Below are 26,045 nucleotides of genomic sequence, written 5' to 3' on the forward strand. Positions count from 1 at the left end.
CCAGAATCCTAATGAGATAGTTATATTGCACTACATGGACTCTCTTGAATGGATCCTAGCCTCCAAAGAAAAGCTGCAGGTCCAAGATGTCTTGATTGAAAAACCCATCCTAAGATTCTCTGGGACTCCGATCATATTTCAATTGATGATTAATAACCATTGTACATAGTTTTGCATGTGTGTGTGTGTGTGTGTGTGTGTGTGTGTTTTTGTATTTTTTTCAGAGAAAAGTAAAAAATCTATTAAGACACCTTAGAACAAAGTGTCCCAAGCCTAAAAACCAAGTACAAAGCATCCCTGTAAGGGGCTTTCATATCAAGAATTATGTAACAAGGGGAAATCTATTACAAAGCTTGAGTGAATAGCCAGTCGGGAGGTCTATAATGGGAGACCATGTGGGTGTGGAAGAGGAAAAAAGTGCTAGAATTCCATGTCCTGAGAAAAGTAACTCTCCTCTTTTTCATAGGCTTTGAACTGTTGTGTATTCTCTTCTATCTCCCATGAAGGCTATGCATAATCTCTGTCCAGATCATGGAGAGAGTCTTTGCAGTAGATATGTCCAAAAAATCAATAGCTTGGCTACATGTGGCTGTCCATGTGTACCAAGCAATAATGCTAGCTATGAATTCTTATCTGTGAGAATGCCCTTGAGTCCATATTGTCTGTGGGAAATGTGCCATGAAAGTTTTGCTCACAAGCTACCTTGATATGAGATAAGCTTGACACCCTTGCACATCCTCAAACCCACAAGCTAGGCCTCTGTTAGTGACCCATGCAACAGTCCCCCACATTTTAATCATAGGATTTGTAGTGCCATGAAACACCATCCTAAGGGCTCTCCTTCAAAACTCCTAAGACCATGGGCAATCCCATATGCAATGCCTTTGATTCTCCTCATGCTCCCCACATCTAGTGCGAGGAATAGAGTCTCTACCATAGCGAAGCCATTTACCAACCGCTAAACTTATGTGTGGGATCTCTCCATACCCACTCCCCAGGATCCTACCAAATTCTTTGTAGTGGGCTCCTCTTATATGCCCAATGTCTTCATCCATCTTCCATACATGTTGACTCCAATCCTTTGTCGAGAGCATCGGATTCTTTCGCCTTGTCTGCCATCCTTCTCTATTGAAAAAGTAAATACACTATCTCTCCTCTAGTAAAGAGCCCTATCCATTCCTCCATTCAAGGGGTACCACCTCCCTCATGCTTTGGTAAAGAGCCCTATCCATGTCTGATCTATCACCATGTCATTCCTCCATTCAAGGGGTACCACCTCCCTCATCCTCTTCATTATGACTGGTTCCCACAATACCACCTCGAAGTTTGTCTCTGTATATGGGTTGGCATTCCCAGAAAGGAAAACCACTCTAGCATTGTAGAAGCTACCTGTGTAGAGATCCTCCCCAATATAGAGGGTCCTCTCTCCAATGGTGTGGCCTCTCTCTGTCTTGAGTAGTTGATTAAAAAGAACTGGCTGCCTCAACTTCTCTTCAATACTTGTTGGGTCAATCTGATGAAGTCTTGTAAATATTTATCTCCATGCCCATATAATAGATGTAGCAAATCTAATCTCAAACTTGTTCCCAAGCTCTGTAGCTTGGATATGCTGAAATAGCCAATCAGTGCTAGGTTGCCATAGTCCTCCATGAGTAGGAGCAATGGTCTCTAATCTCCATAAGAGTATAGCTTCTTCCATGGCTCCTTGCATGGAGGAAGGCCCCTCACAACGAGCTTTACCATAAGTGCTCTACTTTGACTATCCGGGTCAATAACCCCTAAATTTCCCCTGGATCTAGGTTAGATGATAACATCTTAAGCTACCTTAGAAAGCAAAAGACTACCATCTCCACCTAGCCAATTGAAATTCCTAATGAATTGCTTCACTTGGCCAATGCATGACCTAGAGAAGGCCCAACAAGAAGTTATATACCACATGGTGGCTAACAAACCCCCTCGCCTTGCCATGATGTGATGCCTCCTCTCCTCGTCGCGATTGTCTTTGTGTACGTCGTGCACGGTCCCTCCCTCTGCCTCGCTTTCACGTGATACCCCCTCCGCACGATGCGAGGTTTTTTGGGAGCGGAGGGTGTGCCAGGTTGTGGGGGGGTTCGGTGGAGCAGGGTTTTCCGAGGAGGGAGGGTGTGCCATGTTGTGCGGGGGGGTTGTTGGAGCGGGGTTTTCTGAGGAGGGAGGGTGTGCCATGTCGCGGGGGGGTATACGGGTGCTAGCTGCTGCTCTGAAGAAATATCAAGGCCTATATGGCAGCCTAGGTATCTCACAGAAGTGTCATGAGGCACCCAAGTGAAATTCTCGTGTGGTTTTCAATCTATCTACTGAGTATCACAAATCCAAAATCCATAGGATTTGTGCCTTGAGCATATTTTCCTTAGCATCTTAATTGAAGAGTTGAGTACTATTCTTCAATCCATTCAAAGCCTTAAAGAGAAAAATCAGCATATGTGTGAGCAACTTCTAAAAGTAAAAAGAGTTGAGAAACCGAGAGAATTCAAGAAAAGAAGCCCATTTTCTTCAAGGAGACAAAGCCATAGTAATTAAAGGATCCGATGAAGAAGCCCAACTACTTCTAGGAGATGTAGTGAAACAAATGAAAGGTCCGTCTCTACTTCAAGACAAAGAAAGAGATAGCATCGAAGCCTATCCTCTTTTGGAAAGTCATCTGGTGCCTTTCTTGATGGACCTTTAACAAGTAATGAAGAGTCACACCCTTCTCATGAAAGACCTCACCATCGACAAAGGCATCAACATTCTTCACCCTCATCTCCATCTTCATTTCATTAATCACTTCACATCTTCAACCTTAGGATCCAGTCATAGAACAAGGCATAAGAAGAAAAAGACGAAGTCACTATGTTTCGTCTCCATCTTCATTCCTATGAACCACTTCATCATCTTCAATCTCAAGATCTAGACATAGGCGAAGGCATAAGAAGAAGAAGACTAGGTCATAATCACAACTTGAAGAGAAGATCAAATTTAGTATGTGATGGTTCATGAAATCTTGATCTTTGTCTAAATTTTGTTCTTAAATTTCAAATCTTATATGATCATGTTAAGTATAAAGAAAAAGAAAAGATTAAGTTTGTAGCTCTACATTTGACCAACTTAGCCCATACTTGGTGAATGGGGTTGCAATAGGATCATGCTGTCCCAAAATTGTGGCGGTTCTTTATTTGCATGTGCCATGATGTAAAACCAATTTCTTCCTATTCATTTCAAAAGAGATGTAAAAATGGAATGGGATCATCTTGGAAAAGAAAAAACGAGCCAGTTGGTGACTACACGAGCAGATTTTATGAGCTACTTTTGAAGGTCGAACATTTCAAGAAGATTAGTAGCTTTCAAAAGCTTAGGAAGTTACAAATGCTAACATCATAATATGTAGCTAAGTAAAAACAATTGCTGTAGTGCTTTCACTTTGCAGCATGCTTGGAATCTCTCCATCTCATTTCGAATGACATCCACAAGGTTCTCACTCTGCATATGAGCAACTATCGTCCAAGAAGGATATTATTACTATTGATTATGAAGAGCATCCCTTGAAGTAAGAAATCTTTCATGAGCATCTAACTACAAAGTAGAATTTGAAGTAATTTTATTGGCCACAACTACTTGTGGATTTGAGACAACTGAGACTTGAACCACAATCCTTTGCCTTGCTATTGAAAAGTCCAAGAAACATTTGTTGGGGGTGGATACAGAGCCAAATGGGATTCTTGACACGCATGGTGCTTCACCATAGATGCCCAAGGAGCCTCCTTTGTGTTCTGTTCCTATGTGGTAAGAAAGAGCTCACCCTTAGGCCTAGGGTTAGGCAAATCCATTTTTTCATTTTATCAAAGAGGAGATATGTTCTGTTGTTGAGACAAGTTGAGGCTCGTGCAATTGAATAGGCATATTGACCTCAGAATCCATTGGATGAGGCAACCCAATCGGCCATATCGAAAAAAATGCCCAACAAATGTTCCTTTAATTTATAAACAAAGACCTATGATTGAGGGGCTTGAAAACGTACTTAGGTGGGATGAGTTTTGTGTGTATCCCATAGTATGCAAGCTGTGTTTTCTATTTTGGGAAGCTTAGCAAGTGTCACATTTGATGCTTTTTTTACTATTTTTTTTGTAAGTAAAGTGTGGCTAATTATATTACTCAGAAGGTTGAATAAAACGAAGTGCACATGCTCAACAAACTAGCTGGAGCTGATGCAAATCACAAATCCATCATATATACAAGCCTCTCAAGGCGGGGAGATGGGGGCACGAAGCCATGGTGGGGGGGGTGTATTGCCATCTGGGGTTTCCCGCTTGCATCATGAAGAACAGGTCATGGCCTCCCCAAGTGCGCAGAAAGTGAAAATGGAGTTCCTGACGGGCTTGAGACTTGCCCTGCACCTAGTCCCACCAGCCATGGAGGGAGTCAATGATGGAGGTCCAAAGCTCTGCCAAAGTCGCATATATTGAAAGGTAGTCCCCTCCAAAAACCACTTGACAGCGTGCTTTTCAAATGTGCCATCCTGTAAGACTGCCTATGATCTCCCATACCTTTGAGCGCTCTGCTATGGGCTCCAATACTTGGTGGATGGGTGAAGCCTCCAAGCCAACCACTGCACAAGACCTAGCCTGGATGAGAAAAATCGTGTCTTGCATCCCGGCCTCATACAAGAAGTGACGGCCCTGGTTGATTGCTTGCCAGCAAAAGGCCCCCCACGAGATACGTCCAAGGTTGGGTTCCATACGGCGGAGAATGTGGTAGGCTCCCCTCCACACAAGCTATGCCGCCTCGCAAGACCATAGACAGTGCTTTGGGGTTTCCAACTGCTGCTGTGCGCAGTGTTTACAACCTCCATCCTATTGCATCTGGGCCAACCAACTCCCAACAGCTAGACGCCCATGTGCTAAAAGCCAATGGAAATACGACGCCCTCCTCGGCATCTAGTTGTCTCACAAGCGACGCCAGAAGTTTTGACGAAAGGCATTTGTGATGCTATGCTCTGTCCAGTATTTGCTGCGTGAAGGTGCCCAATCCATGTCTTCCTACATCAGTACATGTCTACCAATCTTGGTTGTGTGCTTCAAGAGTCTCAGAGGCTTCTTGGCAACTGCAGTGGCCGGCCATAGCCACTCTCCAGGATTCCACTCCAACTCATCAAGTGGCCTACTCTCCCATATCCAAAGGTGCCACTTCCCAAACTCCTCCTAGGGCACATAAGGGTGTAGTCGCCCAGCCTTCCCCTGGAGTTCAACCACATGGATCCTCCTCTAGGAAAGGACAGCAATCTCCTCATCTTGTTGTCCTCTATCAAGAGCCAGTCGCCCCCCATCCTGCACGGTAAAGAAAGTCCCGTAGGGGGTACCACCCACTCTACTTAACACTTGTAAGGGGATACTTTCTGGTGAGAATCTAGCAGCCCACACCTCCCCAGGCTCCACCGGATTTTGGAAATCGGGGATCTAGCCACTCTTGAGGGATCACTGAGTCAATCTCTCTCCTCAACTCAGCACCTTGTTGACATCTTGATGCCCGCTGCAACCCCTCTTGATCCGCCATCCTATACACCTTCCTCCACGTCTTGATAGTATGAGCAGGGCCAGCCTCCCAGCCAGCCCACTGGATGTGGGATCTTTCACCTATCTGTATCCTGTCCTGATCTCTGACCTGGTGGTCCCAGACCACTGGCTGGCGGTCTATCTCTTCCTGGCATGTTGGGGGTCTCTGAACTAGGGCCTTGCGAAGGCCCTGCCACACTCGAAGAAAATTGCGGAGGAAGGACGATCTGGGTGGCGTGATCTGGGCAGTCGTGAAGATCCATCTCAAGGATGGCCTCCAACCCTCACCAAGCCTTGGTCTATACTCCTGGAGACCCTCTTGCAAAAGGACCTTCCAGGTCTGCCCACCTGGTGTGAGACCACGGACCACTAGCTTACCCATAAGGACCAAGCTCTAGAACTCTAGGTCAATGATTCCAAGCCCTCCCTCATGGATGCCGGATGATGGTTGCCGACGCCACCTTGGCCCAGGAGTCCCTAGAACCGTCTGAGCCAGCCGAGAGAAAATTCCGCACTAGGCGGCGAAGCTGAATCACATAAGATGAGGAGAAACACCACTAAGAGGCGATGTGCCAAGCCGTCAGTAGGAGGATTTGGTTGTTGACCACTAGGGCTCGGCCCGCTAAAGAAAAGAGGATAGTGCTCCAGTAGGTTAGCTACCGTCTAATAGAGTCAAGAATTAGGAGAAATTGCTGGGTAGGAGTGATGTCGAGCCCCACCTCCAACCCTAGATATTGAACGGTCTATCTCCTGCTCACTTATCTGAACCTAAGGTGGACAGCCCACTCTGTGTTGGAGTCCGGATTTGTAAGAAAACCAACTGACTTTTGCTAGGCTGACTTTTGCCAGTTGATTTTTGCTCTAGCTGCATTGCAAAATACCTCTAGAGCTAATCTCACTCTCTCCAACATCAACTCATCATCTTGTACATAAAGGGCGGTATCATCTGCATATTGTGAGTCCAGCAGCTCAGTCTCCTCCCTCACTAGAAGTTGCAGGCCACATAGCCCGCTCACTTGCGTGAGCGGAGGAAATAGGACCTTGCCTCCGCAATGAGTAGGAACAGATATGGGGTAAGAGGGCAGCCTTGCTGGACAAATCTCTCTAGCCGAAACTCCTCCCCCCTACTGCCACCAATGAGAACCCTACTAGTGGCCGATCTGTAAAGTGCCGAAACCCTGCAGATCTATGCATGAGGGAAACCCAATCTCGCCATAGTGCCCTCTAAGAAGTCCTAGTCAACCCTATCATATGCCTTCTCGAAGTCCAGGAGGAGTACTGCCAATCCTTGACCACTGTGTTGAGCCCACTCGGTCGCCTCGAAAAAGTGAAAACATTGTCTAGGATGCTTCTATCCTAGACAAAACCTGTCCGAGTGTCATGAACGATGTCTGGAAGCATGAGGCAGAGTTGACTCCCAATCATCTTAGTCAGGGCCTTATAGGCCACTGACAACAAGGTGATCGGTGTCCACTAGGATAGCTTCAACTGATCTCCCCCTTTGGGGAGGAGACTACAAGACCTGTGGATAAACTCCTTGGCATCTGTCTTGAGCCAAAAATCTCCTGAAAGGCTAGTAGTAGGGGGTCCTTCACCACCTCCTAGTAGGTAGTGAAGAAGGCCTTAGAAAGGCCATCCTCTCTTGGGCATTTTTGCCGTCCTTTGCATTGAAGGCCTCAGCTAGCTCCTTCTCTATGAAGGGTCTAGGAGGGAGCGTCCCATGTCCTTTGTGACCAGGGGCGGAATGCAATCCAGGCCTACTGTCTACATGCTATACTCTGGTTGAGACTACCTCTTGCTGAAACAGGTGCCTGTAGAAGTTAGTGGCAATCTCCAACACCTCATCTGGGCTAGACCTAATGCTCCCGTACTGATCATAGAGGCTGTGAATCTAGTATCTTGATGTGTGAGGCTCATGCATTTGAAAAAATTCCCTGCACATCGTGTCCCCCTTTCGCGCCCAAAAGCCTGCTAAGATACGGAAGAACTCGGAGCGCTTGTCCTCAAGGCCGGCTCGTGCGTGCATCTTCTGCATGTGGTGAGTGGGATCCCCTAGTGCCTCCTGGAGTAGTCTCTGTGTGGCTGCTAGGTCTCGCTGGAGTGCTGTCTCCTCCTCCCAACTCTATTGCCTGGCCTGTAGGGTTGCCTCTTGGCAGGTCTTGCTTGAGTTGGCTAAGGCCTTTGCAACCTCCCTTGCGATCTGGTCCCCCCTAGCCTACTCTCTAGTTTAGAGCTGCTGAATCTGCCTCCTCACCTCCTCCCTCCTGTAGATCGAGTTGGGGATCTGACAGGATCATGTGCCATGGGCTGAAGCGGGAGCATCAAGAGTGAGGAGAATCAGGCAGTGATCAGACAGGGTGGTGCCAACCAACTGCCCTACGTGGCCTCCGCGAGAGCATCCCCACTCTCCCACATAGAACCTATCCAGCCGCTCCAGAAGAGCTCTGCCCAGCCACTTGTATCCCCAAGAGAAGTCTAGCGACCTCTCCCTCTTGTGGAAAGCTGGGTCTGGCCAAGCATCATGTGCTTCCACTACGAGGAGGAAGACCTCCTATGCCTCCTGCTCCTTCCCTACCATACCTTGGTAATCTCTGCCTTTGCCTTGCTGGTCCTCTAAGTCCTCTAGGTTGTTGAAGTCTCCTCCAACAATCCAAGAGTCCACCTCTGGGAGTCCTGCTGCGATCTCCACCCAGAACGTGCTGCGTGCCCTAACTTGAGCAGGAGCATAAACATTGAGGACTCCAAGGCACAAGTTCCCTATATCCAGTTTGATCCATAAAACCCTCCTTGCCACAATCGTCCTGTGGTCTCGTACACAGGCGGTGAGGCTCAGGCCAATAGAGGTACATACGTCTCCACTCCTGCTGTGGGCACCAATGGAGTACTCCCAGTAGGTGTGTGAGCTGCCTCAAAGTATCTTCCCTACTCACTCGATGGGCTTGGGAGGGGGTGAGCTTGTGTTCCTGCAGAAGTAAGATGTCATTTCGTCCGGCAAGAGCAGGCTGTAGCTTCTGCCGAACAATCAATTTCCTAGAACCACGTGCCCCACTGTAGCGGAGGCTATTCACGTTTCAGGATGCTAGGTGTATACTCATGGGGAAACCTGTGACTGGCCAAACAAACATCTGTTTGGTGTGGAAGTTGTTGATGAAGAGAAAGAGCTATGGGATATGTGAATGCGCTTAGCCGCAGGCTTGGACGGTGAACTCCATTTTCTTGACTCTGTACATTGGTAGAAGCGGGCAGCCTGTGCGAGGGGCCACTCGATCACATCCATCGGTGAACTCCAATGTGGAGGGGCTCAAAAAATAATGCTCAAATATGGGACCTCGGCTCCAGCCCACCAGTTAATGTCCATCATGCACCCTGGTCATTGCTGGAAAAAAAGTGTAGCCCTTCTTTTCCCATCCACTAGGAGATCTGGTCTGTAGCCTAGTCCGTCACTTCCTCCTCTATCAGTGTTATCACCAGTCTCTTGAATGAGAGGTCTGAAAGAAGAAAGCATAGTATGGTCCATCCGGTGGTGCAAGTAAATGGACCTTGCCTCTCCTTGACTTGGGGACCACGAAGATCCCCACCTCCAGAGGTAGTGGAAACTCTCTGTGCTCCACAACTCTTAAATAAGACCACGGACCACTGCGGAAAAACTCCTGGGGGAGCAATTGCACTTGTCGAGGGAAGGTGTGACATGCGGTTGGACCAGATGAGATGGTGGCTATGTGGGGGGGGGGGGGGGGGGGCTGGGCTGCTGGTGAGGAGAGAATGTGGGCATGTAAGGGGGGAATGGATAGGGGAGGGGACACATGTACTGGGTGAGGATCGGAGGAGACTGATCGGCGGGGGAGAAGGTGGAGAAGAGGATGAGTAAGGGGTGGTGGGATGATCGGACGTATGAGGCGGGTGTGAGGGGGGGGCAATTGGCTCCGTAAGGGGGAGGCTGTGGGATAGGGTCGGGGGGGATCCATGAGGGGAGAGAGGAAGACATGGGGGTTGGGGGATCCGGAGTTTGGGGGGGGACTGAGACGCCTTAGTGGGTGGTGGGGGTGGATTGTGATCTTGTTGGGTCGGACAAGTTGGGGGGGAGGGGGGTTGCTACGGGGTGTTTTGACGGGGGCCTGCTGCCCGCCCTCATGGTCTCTGCTTCCGTTGCTGTGTCTGAGGGGTTGGCTCAGGCCGCCCCTATCTTCTCTCTCTCTGTCGTTGTTGGACCCGTGTGAAACCGTCAGCATGTACCTGTGGTTTTGTTAGCTAGCCGCCTTGGCTCCGAAATGTGTGCAGTCTGCTGCCTGATGCCCAAAGTCATGGCATCGCATGCACTGGCCAGGCTGCCCTATCACAATAACCTGCTACCTGAAAGAGTATCTGCCTGTGTCAATCTCAATAAACTTGGGTATGTTCTTTGTATCTTTTGCAGCCACGCGTACCTTCGGGACTCTTGCGGCTGTGTCATCACTGCATCCGCGAATGAGGGAGGAAAAACTGTGCCGAAAAGCTGTCCAAAGTCCTCCACTAATTGATAGTACTCTATCGCTGGTCCCGGGAATAGAAGGGTGACCGAGTGTCTAGGAAACCTATTGTCGAGGAGTGCGAACTCCTCCACTGTGAAGCCACTATACCAAGGAACCATGTAAATGACCCCCTTTGCGTAGACATAAGGTGAGCTATCCACCAGCTCGCGGGCTGTATCCATGGAGGTGAGTCGAACCATGAAGATCCTTTGATCCATGAGATTTGCCTCTTCAATCTAGGCTGTGCCAATGTGTAGCGTGGAGTGGAGCCAATCCCGAAGCTGGGCCCTGGAGTGTGTCCTATGACTTGTCCATAGATTGCTGTTTCTTTTCGTTCTAGCTCTATGGCACGGACGGAAAGGAGTTGTTTCTCAGAGAGAACGATGCGCAAGGCGTTTGAGTGGGGGGCACTCATAGAATGCTCCGGTGTCTGTTCAGAGGTTTCCATTGTGCATCACTGCTGGGGGCTACCAATGTAGTTGCTGTGATACTGGGGGGAATGCTGCTGCAGACCAGTGTACCCCGAAACGGTGTTTCGGCACGTCCGGAACGGACCGGTCATTTTGGACTGGGATGGAAACGGGGGATTGCCGTTTTGGTGGTCCTGCGGCCCGTTTCAGGTGGTTATCCAGCGCCGAAACTCGTTCTCCTTCCCGACTTTGGACTCGCATGTGCGGGACACGAGCAGCTCTCGCCTCCTCCTCCTCGGACCTGCAGCTCTTGCCTCGGCCCTCCAGTTCCCGCCTCCTCTTCCTCTTCCTCTTTCTCTTTCCCTTTATCTTCCTCTTCTTCTTCCTCTAAGCTCTTCTTCTTCTCCTTCTCCTTGAGACTTCTTCTTCTTCTTTTTCTTCTTTCTTCTTCTCCTTCTTCTTCTTCTTCTTCTTCTCGAATCTTCTCCTCCTTTAATCCATCATCTAGGTCCTAACTCCTAAAGGCTAATCATATCATGGTGCCGAACCCATATTGGAAGCACGTCACTTGAATCAAGGGATACGAGGGCTCCAGCAGATCAAAGAAGTGGCGGTGTAACTATTGTGGATTGGAGAAATTAGGGAATGTAACGCGCATGAAAGACCACTTGGCTTGCATTCCGAAGAAAGACATCGGGCCTTGCACAAATGTGCCGGCAGAAGTAATAGTAAGTCTCCATCTTAAGCGCCGAAAGCGTATGGGTATTGAGCAAGAAGAGGATGAATCAACACCACATTGGGCTAATGAAGCACAAGTGGGGAAAAGAGAGGCTAGTGGGCCTAGTGGTGCTAGCCAAATCGGAGGTGTCAGTGGCCCATAAAAAAGAAGTACATCCATATCCATATTGGGTCCAAGTCCAAAAAGACTGCGTTTCCATCTTTTAGTGGTGGTGGGCAAAAGGGCTCCTTGCATGATGCAAGTGTCCATGCAGGACTTCAGGAGGAGGCAATTGTGGAGGCAACTAGGGAACTCATACGCTTATTTATTCGGTGTGCTATCCCTTTCAATGTGGCCAGTACACATCAATGGAAGAATACAATTAGGGTAATAAGCCGCATAGGGTGTGAGTGGGAAGGTTCATCCGCAGTTGCATTATACACATGGGAGCTTCGAAAGGATAAAGCATTCATAGAGGCTCAATTGGAGCCCTTAAAGGAGACATGGGTGAAATATGGATGCACAATATTATGCGATGGATGGTTAGATATGCGTCGAAGGAATGTTTACAATGTTTTGGTGTCTTCATGTAAAGGCACCATGTTCATTAAGGCCATCAATGCCTCTGCCTCAAGTCTTACCATCACATGAGCTTTCATTTGGGAGCACATGCAATAGGTCATCATGGACATAGGAGTCCAAAATGTGATGTAGGTGGTGACAGATAATGGAAGCAATTGTGTGTCTATGAGACGTATGCTTGAGGAGGAGTTTCCTAGCATAGTATGGACTCCATGTACATCTCATTGCCTTGACTTGGTTATCGAAGATGTTGGGCAAATATCTTGGGTGGATGATATTTTCAAGACGGCAACAAGCATAGTAAGATTTGTGAAGAAGAGGCCATCCGTCACAAGCATATTTCGAGCCAATAGCACACTTGAGCTATTGAAACCCTCCATCATTAGATTTTCTTATATGCTTATTATATTGGAGAGGTTGATACAGGTTCGTTCAAATTTGATATAGACCATTACATGCCAGGAATGGCTCACATGGAGTGAGAGAGAGTCTCCAAAGGCTCTTTTTTTTAGGTGCAATTTTTTAAATGAGAGTTGGTGGGTTGAGGCAGAGGCATTGATGAAAAGTCTCACTCCTATTTACACTGTATTGCGTATGACTGATATGGAGGGGAGTACTTTGGGGCTTCTATACGAGTATATGGATAAAATTGGTGAGGCCTTGCTTCGCAACAGCTTTTTGTCTCAAGACAAGTAAGTTTTTGTTTAACTTTTACACATGTAATTATTTGGTATTAATGACTCCTTAATGATTGATCATTATTCTAACTTCTAAGTTTTTAACTTATTTTATCTATAGGGTTGATGAGATTCGTGCAGTGTGGAATGCACGATGGGATTGGTTCCATAAACCAATCCATGTTGTCGCACATATCTTGCATCACCTTTGGCGTAGCGAGAAGCAGTACACTAGCGAGGAGTCAGAGGAGGGCTTTATGGAGTACATGAGGCGCCTCATAGGGGATGATATGGATATGATGAGAAGAGTAGAGGATGATTTACTGGCATTCCGCAATCACTCTCTTCCTTTTGGCCGACCCATAGCTAGGCTTCGAGAGACATAGCTTCAACCTATCTCTTGGTGGGAGAAATACGGCAATTGTGCTTCTACTTTGGTATGTGACTGGTGACTTTTATACTTTGAATCTTAATTATTGAATGCATTATACAACCTAGGTAACAATTTCTATAATCTATTGTCCACTCAAATGTTGATTTTGTGGCATGCATATTAGCAATTGCCAATTACTTAACCTCAATCTCTTAAATTTGAATAGAAACTCATTGCTATTCGGGTCCTCTCACAAGATTGTAGTTTAGGGCTTGCTGAGAGGAACTGGAGCACATGGGCCCTCTTCCACACCAAAAAGAGAAACAAGCTCACAACTACTCAGCTAGATCGTTTGGTGTTTTACCATTGCAATCTCCAGTTTCTTGGGAGGACCGCTCTGTCCCCTGAGCCTTCACAGGTAAATTGGTAATGATTAGTATTATGTATAATTAACTTTTTAACCTTGAGTCCTTGACACTTGACATTGCTAATTTTCTTGGAAGTTGGATTGTAAATTGTGATATGTATGAACATTAAACATATTGAATCTCCTCTCATATGATATATCTTTGTCTCGTTCACCTTTACAGGTGAATGTTGACAAGATTGATATAGAGAAGGTGGGTGACATTCCGCAGATACCATAGGAGGAGCGGGATATCTACTCATAGAAACATGAAACGGGGAACGGGGACGGGGACGGGAACGACAAACCTAGGGAACCGGAACGGCATTTAAAAAATTAAAATTCATGAAAAAAAATTAATATTTCACTCATAATCCATGTGGACTCTGGAGTGTTAAAACTTAAAACCAAGGTATATAATCCACAAGGACAAATCATTTTAAGTTTTAACTTTAAGATATCATACATCATTCTAAAACTACTCATTAGAAATTGAATTGCAACTTACAAGGCTCAAGAGGTAAGCTATTCAATTATAAATAATAAAATCCATAATACATATGCCAAAAATGATAAAACAATGAACAATGAACTAAACTTTAAAGTCTAAGTTAAAAGAACATGTCTATGGTCCCATTGCCAAAAAACTTAAAAGATTATAAATATGAAATTGAAGTCTAATCTTTGAAAGAACATGCTCATTGCCCCAAAAAAGACTACAAATATAAAGTCTAATCTCTAGACTGAAGCAAAATGTGGCATGCCAAAATAGCCTAGAGGACAACTGCAAGATTGCAAGACAAGTACAAATATAATATCGGCATGGCACAACTGTCAACAACCCAAGTGTCACACTGTCATCAATGATCATAATATCATATACAATGTAAATGTGTCATGTATCATGAGACTCATGATAAGTAAACTAAATCAAAGATCATGATCATGATCTAAGGCTGCTCTAGCTACTCCTGAAGTGCCAGCCTCATCATCATGTGTACCATGAATTGCTGCATCTCCCTCAACATCAGGATGTGTCTCCTCTTCTTGCTGCATCTCCCACTTTGTGAATGGATCGAGCTTTGTTGTCATACTGTTACATAACATTCTCAAATTAGCACTAACGAATACTAGATCGTTTGCCCTCTCCACACCAAGACGGTTCCTCTTCATTGACGCAATGTGAGCGTATGTACTCCACAATTGCTCCAAACAAGAGGAGTTAATTGACTGACTCAAAATACGGATGGCTAGTTGCTGCAACTCAGGACCATCCGAACCATAGTCCTCCCACCACAAAGCTGCCCCAATCTTACAGTGATCCTCCTGTGCATCCCGACAACTAAAATAACCCTGAAAGGTCCTATAACATGAAAGTTTCTTTCGTCTAGTGCTATGATTAGGAACTAGACGAGACAATATAAGTCTCCATGCATCCATAACCTCAGTGTCATTCTCCTGACCCTTGCCCTGGAACTCAGGATCCACAACAAATGCAGTTACATGTATGGGTTAGCTATAGGAGTTCCACCTCATCACAACTAAATGGCATATCTCCTCATACGCCTCATCATTTGGTGCCAACTCCTGCAACTTTTCATTCAGCCTATCCATAGCCTCATATATCTTGCCAATGCAAGGTTACATAGTTAGTATCCATAACCCTCAATAAATGTACAGTAGGTGATACCATAGCATCTATCCACTTTATATCATCCCAAAAAGTGGAGTTATTTGCTTTCTCCAAACATAAGATACCTATAGGAGTATCTGCCAATGTTGATGAGGTAAATTCATCACTAAGAAATAACTTCCTCAAGGCACGACTGCATTCTCTTAACCTGCCTAGCATCAAGAAGTTAAAGGCAAATCTGGTATCAGAGTATTTTAAAAGTGTCTTCTTCGACCGAAAGAGAAGTGATGGCAGTGATTCAAAACAAAGCTAACCATTTGAGCTCCTTGCTCTGTGACAGGTGCAATCCATGACAGGTTACCAATATCCTTTAGTAGGTTGTTCAAGCAATGAGCCATACAATATGAAACTGTGATATGCGGATAATATCCTTGGATAATAGCACCTGCTGCCCTATTTGCGGGCTCTCCATCTGCAACAAATCCCACAACATGCTCTGGGCCAATAAGCTCAACACCTGTAACCCACTCTGCTGTAAGTACATCTGTTGACTTTCCTATCCCCGATGCATCATGTGAAATTATGAAATACATTTCCCCATGAGAATAAGAAACCATACCATGAATGGATCGCTTGCGTATATCACTCCAACCATCAGCAATCAAGGAAAATCCATTTTTAGCCCACATGCTCTTTCTAGTCACTGCTGCTTGCTCAACAAGGCGCTTTTCCTTGTCGAGCAAAGTGGTGCGTAAGGTCTCTGTTGATGGAGGTACATATGAAGGGCCATACTCACCAATCTTCTTGCACATCAATATAAAATACTCTGACCTGGCTGTACGAAATTGAATGTGGTCATGATAAAAAAAAAGCATGCCATGGATGTATCCATCTCTTCCTTCTTCTTGGGATCCCAACTAGCATCAAGTGTGCTTTGACTACGTGCAACATGTGGCGTTGTTGATGACATGGCCGATGCAATGCCTGCAGTAGGTGTGGAGATAGCACTTCTTGATACTGACGCTGCTCTAGATACATCTGATGGAGATGGTGTCACAAAAGTTGTAGGGTCAACTGCAACAAGTCGTGGTCTAGATGTAAGATAAGCTTGTTGACCTGCTACACGTCACGAAGCTCCCTTTGCTTCTCCAAGGTCACATTTGGACAAAACTGTACCTCTGAATTTGGCTCATGTAGGAGATGAGCTCGGACCTGATTATGCATAAATATTAAAATGGAATAAGTGGCAATTGGTATTCCATATTCTAATATTTAAGTAACTTTGAAAAATTAAAATCAATAAAAATTCGAAATACAAATGCTCGGCTCAATGGATTACCTTGTTTGCTCCACTAGTTCGCTTGTATGGGCAAAGCTTGCAAGTCCATGGTCGAGATCCTCCACCACTCAATGTGCGGTCAGCATTTACTTCTTCCCACCATGACTAATCATTGGACCTTCTTCCTTGACCACCAACCCGACAAGCAGGGTGGGAAGATGAAGCCATTTTAGGCTGAAAATTGAAGGCTGAAGAGTCGAGAGAAGGAAAAATTGAAGGTTGAAAATTGAAGGCTCGAGAGAAGGGAGAAGGCTCAAGAGTCAAGACTCACTCAAGAGTCAAGAGAGAAGGGAAAAGGAGAGAAGGGAGAAGAAGAAGAAAAGAGGAGAACTTGAACTTGGAGAAGAAGGAAGACTCAAGAGAAGAGGAGAAGAAGGAAGAGAAGGGAGAAGGTTCAAGGAAGAAGGAAGAAGAGAAGGGAGAAGTGAAGAGAAGGTAGAAGGAAGAAGAGAAGGAAGAGAAAGAAGAGAAAGAAGAAGAAGGAAGAGGTTGGAGATGGGAGGAGACAAGGGATGGCTGCTGGGCCCTGGCGGCTGGGATTGACACAGCCTGTAGCGCAGCACGGAACGCGGGGGGCGTAGGCGATCTGGAGCGCGAGCAGCGGCATTGGGTGCAGGCGATTTGGAGCGGGAGCAGGACGCGGTTGCAGATCATCCAGGCGGGGTCAGCGGGCGACCGGCTGCAGGTAAGTGGTGCCACGTGCCGCGTTCCCAGTTTGAAACGGGACAAGGAATGTTCCACCAATTTGAAAGGTGGTCCACGACGGATTCGTGCCGGGGACGGCGATTCCACGGGCCGGGGGGCCGTTCCGGCCGTTTCCTGTCACTATGTATCTACTCCATGCTCTATGAGGAGCTATTGGCACCGGTGCATGAGACTCGTGCATAGAGGAGGGTTAGAGTGAGGGCCACACGTTGTCGTGCATCACAGGCAGAGTTAGAGCTAGAGTCTAAGGATGAGACTGAGGCTGCTTCATCAACTTCTCGATCAGGGTCCTCTGAGTCGGACGAGGAGATGGTGCACAGATCCTTAGAGTCCGGATGAGTCATGAGTCATAACTCCTGATATACAGGAGTCAATTTAGCAGTGCGAAGTCCAGAATAGAGTTGCCAGTTGTTCATTGATATTGATACTTATATCCTCACTGGACTTTGGAGCTTTGACAGATTATTCACATGACATAGTTACTATCATTGTATCTTGATCCCACTTATTATGCATTTTGATTCTTGTTCCATTGTTCATGATGTCAGTCTTCACTGCTCTTTAGATCATAGATTATTCATGAGTCATAAATTCTAATTCATTTTGTTGCCTTGAGTTTTGAAAATTGAGTCTTAATTGTGTTAAGCTATCTTAAGTTTCAAGTTTCAACCATTGAGTCCTTAGTCTTGACTCCTCAATCTTCACTTGTGAGTTGTGACTCGTGACTCGTGAAATGTGTAATGAATCATGATTTCAATCATATGACATAAAGACTCAAAGTTTTGTATGAAATTTGGATACATGTTGTTGTAGGCATTGATATATTTATATACCCACATATTACTGTATTTTTTTTAGTGTACAATCCTAAACGCCGTTTCCCCGTTTCCAAAATTTGGCCGAAACTTTGAAACTCCGGTTTTTTCCGTTTCCGTTTCCCCTAATTCCAAAACTGCCCCGTACTATGCTGCAGACGGAGGGAGCAACGAATGCTAGTGGTATGAACGTGCAACATAGAATGGAGGCACTAGAGCAAGTCGACTACGGAGGTCTTTCGTGCGTGAGGTAGAGGGTGGAACCGCCATAGTTGCTTTGCTTACCATTTGATTAAGTGTTTAATCAAATGTGCAAATCTGAGGTGCACATGTGGTGTGAAAGCTAGTTATTTCACAATGATGAGCCAAGGACCTTGAGATATCTGTGGGCGTCAAAGGTAAAAATTGTAACAAGTTGTACTTGATAGGGATGAGGTCGTACTTGGTGGAAAGATTTTGGCCTAGATAATTCTATTACCCATTAATTGTAGTGGCGGTAACATTAGAGGTAACATCAGAGAAGAATAGTAAATGTAAGGGTAAATGAATAGTAGGAGAAAGCTAAAAGGTATTTAAAAAAAAAGAGAGAACTCTAGGTGATGACACAATCTCATGGGGGTATAGAGTGGAAATGGCCTTGAATCTCATAGTATGTTGGGCAATGGCAAATGTAGTGCTCCATTGTCTTTGGCTCTAGTTGGCATATTTGGCATGTGTATTTGCTAATCTCAATTTCTAATTGATGTGGAGAGGTGTGCAACTGGTCAATAATAGCACATCTGATACCATGTGAGAGGTAGGTGTCCATATACCTTGGGTGGGTAAGAAATCCATCATCTGTAGTATGGAGAAGATGCTCTCCGTAGAAATCAATCTTCGTCCCTAGCTCCTGCACTAGTGCCAGCCATGTCCTCCTCATGTTTAGCTGGGTGAGGTCCATCTCAATGACCTTGCCAATCTTTGAACAGCTCAAGGTAAGAGATGGTTCGTCGTGGGAGTACTAGAAGGGGGTAGTTTGTCCATGCCAAAGCCATGTAGCTCAAACTAGGTTGACATCTGTGTATACCAACATGAATTATCACCCTCTCTGGAAAGTTTTTGGGAGGACTCAAGAGTCAGTTGGGCATATCTATGTTTGGGTAGATTCCGTTAAGTTGTGTATCTATGTGAGTGATCTAGTGAGGGGCTCTACTACAATTGATGTGGCCGCCAACTCAGCTTTTATAATGTCATGTGGGACCGAGGCCTTACATTTGATCATCCTGGAGATCGTTGATACAAGGGTCTCAATTGACGTCCATCCATCATAAGTGCAACCTGATTTGCTACAGTGATCAAGATTAAGCCCCCATACCTGTACTCCATAGAGTAATGTAGATATGGCCAATGTATCAAAGAGGCATAGCTTAGTGCAGATTTCTAGAATTGTATATGTGAGCACATTCTCTTTGGGCCACCTAGTGCTGTGTGTTGTCGTATTAGTCTAGTTTCTGCTACCTCTCTCATAGAGAAAGTGGGACCTATGAATAAAACTCCCAGGTATGTATAAGAATCCACATACTCCAAATCCTTTTGTCCATATGTGAACTTAGGTGCTGATCTCTCGATCCACTATGGTGCAGTATTAAACAGCATAACCTTGATTTTACCAAGGTTCATTGAGAGCCCACTATCCAGTGCATAGGAGTGTAGTGCATTCAAATGTCTTCTAGTCCTTGTGAAGTGCTAGCTATCAATACAATGTTGTTTGTATATAGTAGGAGAGGTATCCAAGTGCTAGCTATTGGAGCTCCTTTATCTCCTCCCTGAGAGATATGATCAACAATCCTATCAATGTATAGGCAAAATAGTGTTGAAGAGAGGGCAACCCAATTGTGGGGTGGACAGGTGTTGAAAGGCCTTCGGGTATCTACACTCTACTAACAACCCTCTCATACAATGCCAAAATCCCTCAACTGAGCTTCTTAGGCACTTCCGTAGAATTTAGTCTATCTATTGGCCTATCTTTTGACAATTGATTCATGGACTCAACGACCACAAATGTCTAGGTTTAAGTGACATAGACAGATCTCTTTGGAGATAGGAGGACGACAACTCTAGACCCTTATCTAGATTGAGAGTGATTACAACCTTCTTCATCGCTACAACTAACATTATAGCAACACCACCCACCCCAACCAACAAAACCCAATAAATTTCTAGGTTAAGTGACACAAAGAGATCTTTTTGGAGATAGGGGGATGACTTGATTGAGAGTGCTTACAATCTTCTTCATTGCCACAGCTGACAGTACCCCTCGGAAGGCTTTGGATCTATGATTCATGGACTACGAGGACGACAAATATCTAGGTTTAAGTGACATAGAGAGATCTCTTTGGAGATAGGGGATGGCAACTCTAGACCCTTCTAGATTGAGAGTGGTTACAACCTTCTACATCACTACTACAACTGACATTAGATCACCACCACCCATCCCAACCAACAAAACCCAATAAATGTCAAGTTCAAGTGAGAGAGAGAGAGCTCTTTGGTGATAGGGGGATGACCACTCTAGACCCTTCTATATTGACAATGCTTACAATCTTCATCGCTACAACTGACATTAGATCACCCCCTGGAAGGCTTTGGATCTATGAATCATGGAATTACAAGGATCACAAATGTCTAGGTTTAAGTGACATAGAGAGATCTCTTTGGAGATAGGGGGATGAAAATTCTAGACTCTTCTAGATTGAGAGTGCTTACAACCTTCTTCAGCGTTGCACGTGACATTAGACCATCACCACCCACCCCAACCGACAAAATCCATCCATAGATGTCTAGGTTTAAGTGACATAGAGAGATCTCTTTGGAGATAGGGGGATGAAAACTCTAGACTCTTCTAGATTGAGAGTGCTTACAACCTTCTTTATTGTTGCAACTAACATTAGACCACCACCACCCATCCCAACCAACCAAATCCAATAAATATCTAGGTTTAAGTGACACAGAGAAACCTCTTTGGAGATAGGGGGATGACAACTCTAGAACCTTCTAGATTGAGAGTGTTTACAATCTTTTTCATTGCTACAACTCATTAGACCACCACCATCTGACACAACCCCCTTCCCCTCCCCCCTCTGGTGGGCCTGCCTGCTCTCGGAGGACCCCCTCTCCAATGGATTTATGGTGCCCTTAAAGTTACCATACATGGAAACACACCTCTGACATAACTTCAGACGTGCAAGTGGTTGGATCTGCACTTTGTTGCACCAGATTGTGGATGGAGATAGGGAGATATGAGGGAAAAGCATATGAGGATCACATTTTCCCCACAACTACCACCTATGTAGGATTGAGGTAGAGTCAGAGCAGCACTATATGTGCCGTTATACTGTGTACTATGAGATCAAAGGGGACCAGCACCAGACTGTGCGCCCCCCCGTGCGTGGGTGCGTGTTTTCCTTTTGTTTTGGGGGGGGGGGGGGCGGGGAGGGGGGAGTCGGAACATTCCAATTCTCCAAGGATACAATGGTATCATCCTTATTAATGAAATGACAGGTTTGAGCTGTTATCGCTCATCAGAAGACACCAGTGGATACCTTAGCCTCCCCATGGTGGAGATGTTACAACACCTCACAAGAGAAGGCAAGAATGATAAAAAAGGGCTTCTTATACTACCTTTCTTAAGTTTAAGATCAACTTGAATTCCCTTTAGTGACTATGAAACTTGTCAATATGGTGTAATTTTGATGTTATCTAATCCATGTGTCATTCTGATGATGTTTGATGCGTACAATCTATGTAGACATCTTTAACTACAAGGTCAGTAACGTCTCTTCTATTTGATTTTGTTGAGCCAGCATTATGTTTATTCAGATGTTATGGTCAAGTAAATGATGATTGTTGACAAGTGCATCATAAATTTGCATAATAGGGGTGTTGTACTTTCTTTTCTCAGCAATTCCATTATTATTATTTGACTGTGTACACAGATTCCAGGTGAAGAAGAAACATTTCTTTCAGAACTTTGTAGCTATCATGCTTTTTGGTGTAACTGGAGTTGTAATCTCTTTCTTTGTGATAACAGTTGGTAAGTGCATGTTTTTCTTTGTGATAACAGTTGGTGAGCACATGAAAGGAATATTATCAGGTTCTCATCGCCTTAAAATGTTTGACTTTCAAATACAGAGGTATTTTCTTCTTTGGTATCATGCAGGGTGCTATTTAACATTTCCAAATATGGGACTACCTTTGTCATCTATGGATCTGATGGGTAATAATTTCTTTTCTCCCACCTTGTTTTATGGTGTTTTTCATTCTTTTCTTCCTGTCCAAATGACGAATACTTACTATCTGTTCCCTACATTTATGTTGTTTCCTGCCTGAATGGTCTAGATTCAGAGTTTGTAATTGTTTGTCCACTTCCATTTTTAACCAGCACTCGGAGTTATATTTTCTGCAACAGATTCTGTTTCTACTTGGCAGGTAAGTTGTATGTTACCTTGTAAAAAGTTTGAAATCCAACTCAATACCAAGTAGTCTAACAGGTCAACATTACCAACAACAACTACAGGTTCTACAACAAGATGAGACACCTCTGTTGTACAGCTTGGTGTTTGGCGAAGGTGTCATAAATGATGCGTCCTCGGTTGTACTTTTCAATGCAATAAAGGATCTTGATCTATTTGAGATAGATTTCACGATGATTTTCTCTCTATTGGGAAAATTCTTATACCTTTTTCTCACAAGCACAGTTCTGGGAATCTCTGTAAGCAAAACTCATGCTACTGCTTAGTTTTTAGATCATTAATAGTCAAATAATCTATGTGTTGTTTTAATTCTTTATACATGTCCTTAGACTGCCCTTTCAAAACAATAAACATGCTGTTTAGACAGTAACCTATGACCAGGTCCCCTCCCGTCACGCTGCTGTTGCGGCCATTGCACCCCCTGCCTGCCGTCAGCCATGGCTTGCCACCATTGCAGCCCCCGCTTGCTGTCAGCCCCACTGCCGTTGCCCCCCGCGCTGCCCCGCCTCCCTCACCCTGTGATCCGCGTCTGCCGCAATCGCACCCCCGCCTGCCGTCACCCCCCCTGACGCCATCGTGCCGCCCTTGCTGCTGCTAGCTCCCGTGCTAGCCCCGACTCCCTCGCCCCTGCAACCCCCGTCCTACAGGGTCCCCCGCGCTGATCCTGTCCTTCGCCTGCTCTCTGCAGCAAGCTGCACCCCTTCACCTGCCGGAAAACCGAAAGCTGCCCCCTCCTCGCCACCAACCCCCACCTTCCACACAACCTCTCCTTGGCTCCAAGCTCCCACTCGATCTCCCTCGAACCCCCCCCCCCCCCCCCCCCCCCGCCTACGGATGCGCAATGGAAACCTCTCGTCAGACATTGGTGCATTCTGCGAGTGCCCCCCAGTTAAACACCTTGCACATTGTCCTCTTTGAGAGGAACAACTCTTAGCCATCCGTGCCACAGAGCTGGAATTGAAAAAACAACAATCTTTGGTTAGGTCGTAGGAACTCTCCATTCAGGGCCTAGCTTCCGGATTGGCTTCACTCCACGGTGCGCATTGGCACAGCATAGATCGTGGAGGTAATTCTCATGGGTCAACAGATCTTCATGGTTTGACTCACCTCTACAGACGCAGCCCGTGAGCTAGTGGATAGCTCACCTTGTGCCTCCACGAAGGGGGTCATCTATATGGTTCCTTGGTATAGTGGCTTCATAGTGGAGGAATTCGCGCTCCATAATAGGTTTCTTAGACACTTGGTCACCCTACTATTCCTTGGACTGGAGGTAGAGTATTGTTAGTTAGTGGACTTTGGACGGCTCTTCGGCACATTTCTTCCTGCCTCCTCCTTTGATGCAATGACAACCACAGGAGTCCCAAAGGTACGGGCAGCTGTGAAAGATACAAAAAACATACCAAAGTTTTTGGAGATTGAGGCAGGCGGACACTTCTTTAGGCAACAGGTTATTGTGACTAGGCAGCCAGAGTAGTGCTTGTGATGCCATGACTTTGGGCCCCCACACCCACCCCCTCCTCATGGATCCCCCCCGACCCTAGCCCATAGCCTCCCTCTTCCAGGGCCACCCACACCCCCCCACCCCCCCAACACCCGCGTCCTACCTCCGGTCACCCCACCATCCCTCGATCTTCCTTCTCCCCACCATTTCCTCCGCCGATCACTCCCCTTGATCCTCACCCAGTACAAGTGAAACCCCTCCCCCCTCCTCCCCCTTTCCCCTTTCCCCTTTCCCACAGGAGGTGAAGAGCCTCATATGCCTATATCTTCCCCTCACCAGCAGCCTAGCCCCCCTCTCCCCACTAGGTCATCTAACCCTCTTCCCACATAGCCACTAGGTCATCTAACCCTGTTGCTTGTCACACTTTCCCGAGATAGGCCCAACTGCTTCCACAGGAGGTCTTTCGCAGTGGTCCGTGGTCCTACTTGAGAGTTGCAGAGCAGGGAGAGTTTCCACTACCTCTAGAGGTGAGGATCTTTATGGTCCGCAAGTCAAGGAGCGGCAAGGTCCATTTACTAGCACAACCGGATGGACCAAACTATGCTTTCTTCCTTCAGACCTCTCATTTAGGAGACTGGATGATGACACAGATAGAGGAGGAGGTGAAGGGCCAGGTTGCAGACCACATCTCCCAGTGGATGAGAGGAGGACTAGCACTCTTTTCCTAGCAGTGGTTAGGGTGCATGATGGACATTCGCTGGTGGGTTGGAGCTGAGGTTCCAGATTTGAGCATTATTTTTCGATCCCCTCCACAGTGGATCTGAGGTCCCATATTTGAGCATTATTTTTCGATCCCCTCCACAGTGGTTAGGGTGCATGATGGACATTCACTGGTGGGCTGGAGCTGAGGTCCCAGATTTGAGTATTATTTTTCGATCCCCTCCACAGTGGAGAGCACCAATGGATGTGATCATGTGGCCCCTTGCACAGGCTACCCGCTTCTACTAGTGTATAGAGTCACGCCTCTCAGCCTAGTTGATAAATGCCCTAGTGGTACTGCTTGGAGCATCTATTACTCTCTTGGTCCTCGCCCAAGAGCCACCATGGGGGAATGGAGTTCACATTCCGGGCGTGTGGCAAAGCACATTCGCATGCCCCATAGCTCTTCTTCTTCATCACCGAACAGATGCCTATTCGGTTAGTCACAGGCTTCCCTATAGCTTCCACACCGAACAGGACTCTATTCGGTTAGTCACAGGCTTCCCTACTATGAGTTTACATCTAGCATCTTGGAATGTGAATAGCCTCCACTACAATGGGGCACTTGGCTCCAGGAAGCTGATTGTTTGGCAGGAGTTGCAGCTTGTCCTTGCCGAACGGATCGACATCTTACTTCTGTAGGAGCACAAGCTCACCCTTGCCCAGGCCCATCGGGTAGGGAAGGTATTTGTAGGAAGCTCACACACCTACTGGGAGTACTCTATCGTTGCCCACGACAGGAGTGGAGGCATATGCATCTCTATTGGCCTGAGCCTCACCACCTGTGTACAAGATGACGGGACGATTGTGGTAGGGAGGGTCCTATGGATCAGTCTTGATATAGGGGACTCGTGCCTTGGAGTCCTCAATGTTTATGCTCCTATTGAGGTTAGGGCACGAAGCAGGTTTTGGGTGGAGACCGCAAGAGGACTCCCATAGGTGGAATCTTGGATTGTTAGAGGAGACTTCAACAATCTGCAGGCCTTAGAGAACCAGCAGGGTAAAGGGAGAGATTACCAGGGTATGGTAGGGGAGGAGCAGGAGGCATGGGAGGTCTTCCTCCTCGCCGTAGAAGCATGTGATGCTTGGTGAGACCTAGCTTTCCACAGGAGAGGGAGAGGTCGCTGGACTTCTCTTAGGGATACAGGCGGCTAGGCGGAGCTCTTTTGGAGCGGCTGGACAGGTTCTACATGGGAGAGTGGCGCTCGGGGAGGCCAGGTAGGGCAGTTGGTTGGCACCACTTGGCTGACACCACCTTGTTGGATCACTGCCCGGTTCTCCTTACACTTGATGCTCTAGTTTCAGCGCTTGACAACACACGATCCTGCTGCATCCCTGACTCGATCTACAGGAGGGAAGAGGTGAGGAGTAGATTGAGTAGCTCTGTACTAGGGAGTGGGACAGGAGGGGCTGGATGGCAGAGGAGGTTGCAGAGGTCCTAGCCGAGTCGAGCAGGATCCCTACAGGCCAGGCAGCAAAGCTGGGAGGAGGAGAGAACACTCCGACGAGACCTAGCAGCCATGAGAGACTACTCTAGGAGGCACCAAGGGATCCCACTCTCCATGCATAGGAGTTGCGTGTACGAGCAGCCCTCGCCGGGC

General features: G+C 46.4%; 1 protein-coding gene and 1 pseudogene across 6 annotated transcripts in view; both read left to right on the top strand.

Moving 5' to 3' along the window:
• Positions 1–26,045, top strand: part of LOC148038666 (sodium/hydrogen exchanger 1-like) — a 204,045-nt gene that overhangs the window by 61,338 nt on the left and 116,662 nt on the right. For 5 of the 6 annotated variants that reach the window (XR_015690107.1, XR_015690101.1, XM_087674207.1 and 2 more), the window contains exons 3-6: positions 21,708–21,805; positions 21,932–21,988; positions 22,154–22,200; positions 22,289–22,483. Coding sequence is in view for 4 of the 6 variants with exons in the window: in XM_087674207.1 (XP_087530333.1) it covers positions 21,708–21,805; positions 21,932–21,988; positions 22,154–22,200; positions 22,289–22,483 (397 nt within the window). In the remaining 2 variants the exon portion in view is untranslated. The remainder of the gene's footprint in view (positions 1–21,707; positions 21,806–21,931; positions 21,989–22,153; positions 22,201–22,288; positions 22,484–26,045) is intronic. The other variant, XM_087674206.1, reaches the window with a different exon arrangement.
• Positions 12,182–13,482, top strand: LOC148038667 (uncharacterized; annotated as a pseudogene).

The sequence above is a fragment of the Lygodium microphyllum genome, chromosome 3 (genome assembly GCF_053477565.2).
Source record: "Lygodium microphyllum isolate KBCC chromosome 3, Lygodium_microphyllum_v1.1.10, whole genome shotgun sequence".
Lineage (NCBI taxonomy): Eukaryota > Viridiplantae > Streptophyta > Polypodiopsida > Schizaeales > Lygodiaceae > Lygodium > Lygodium microphyllum.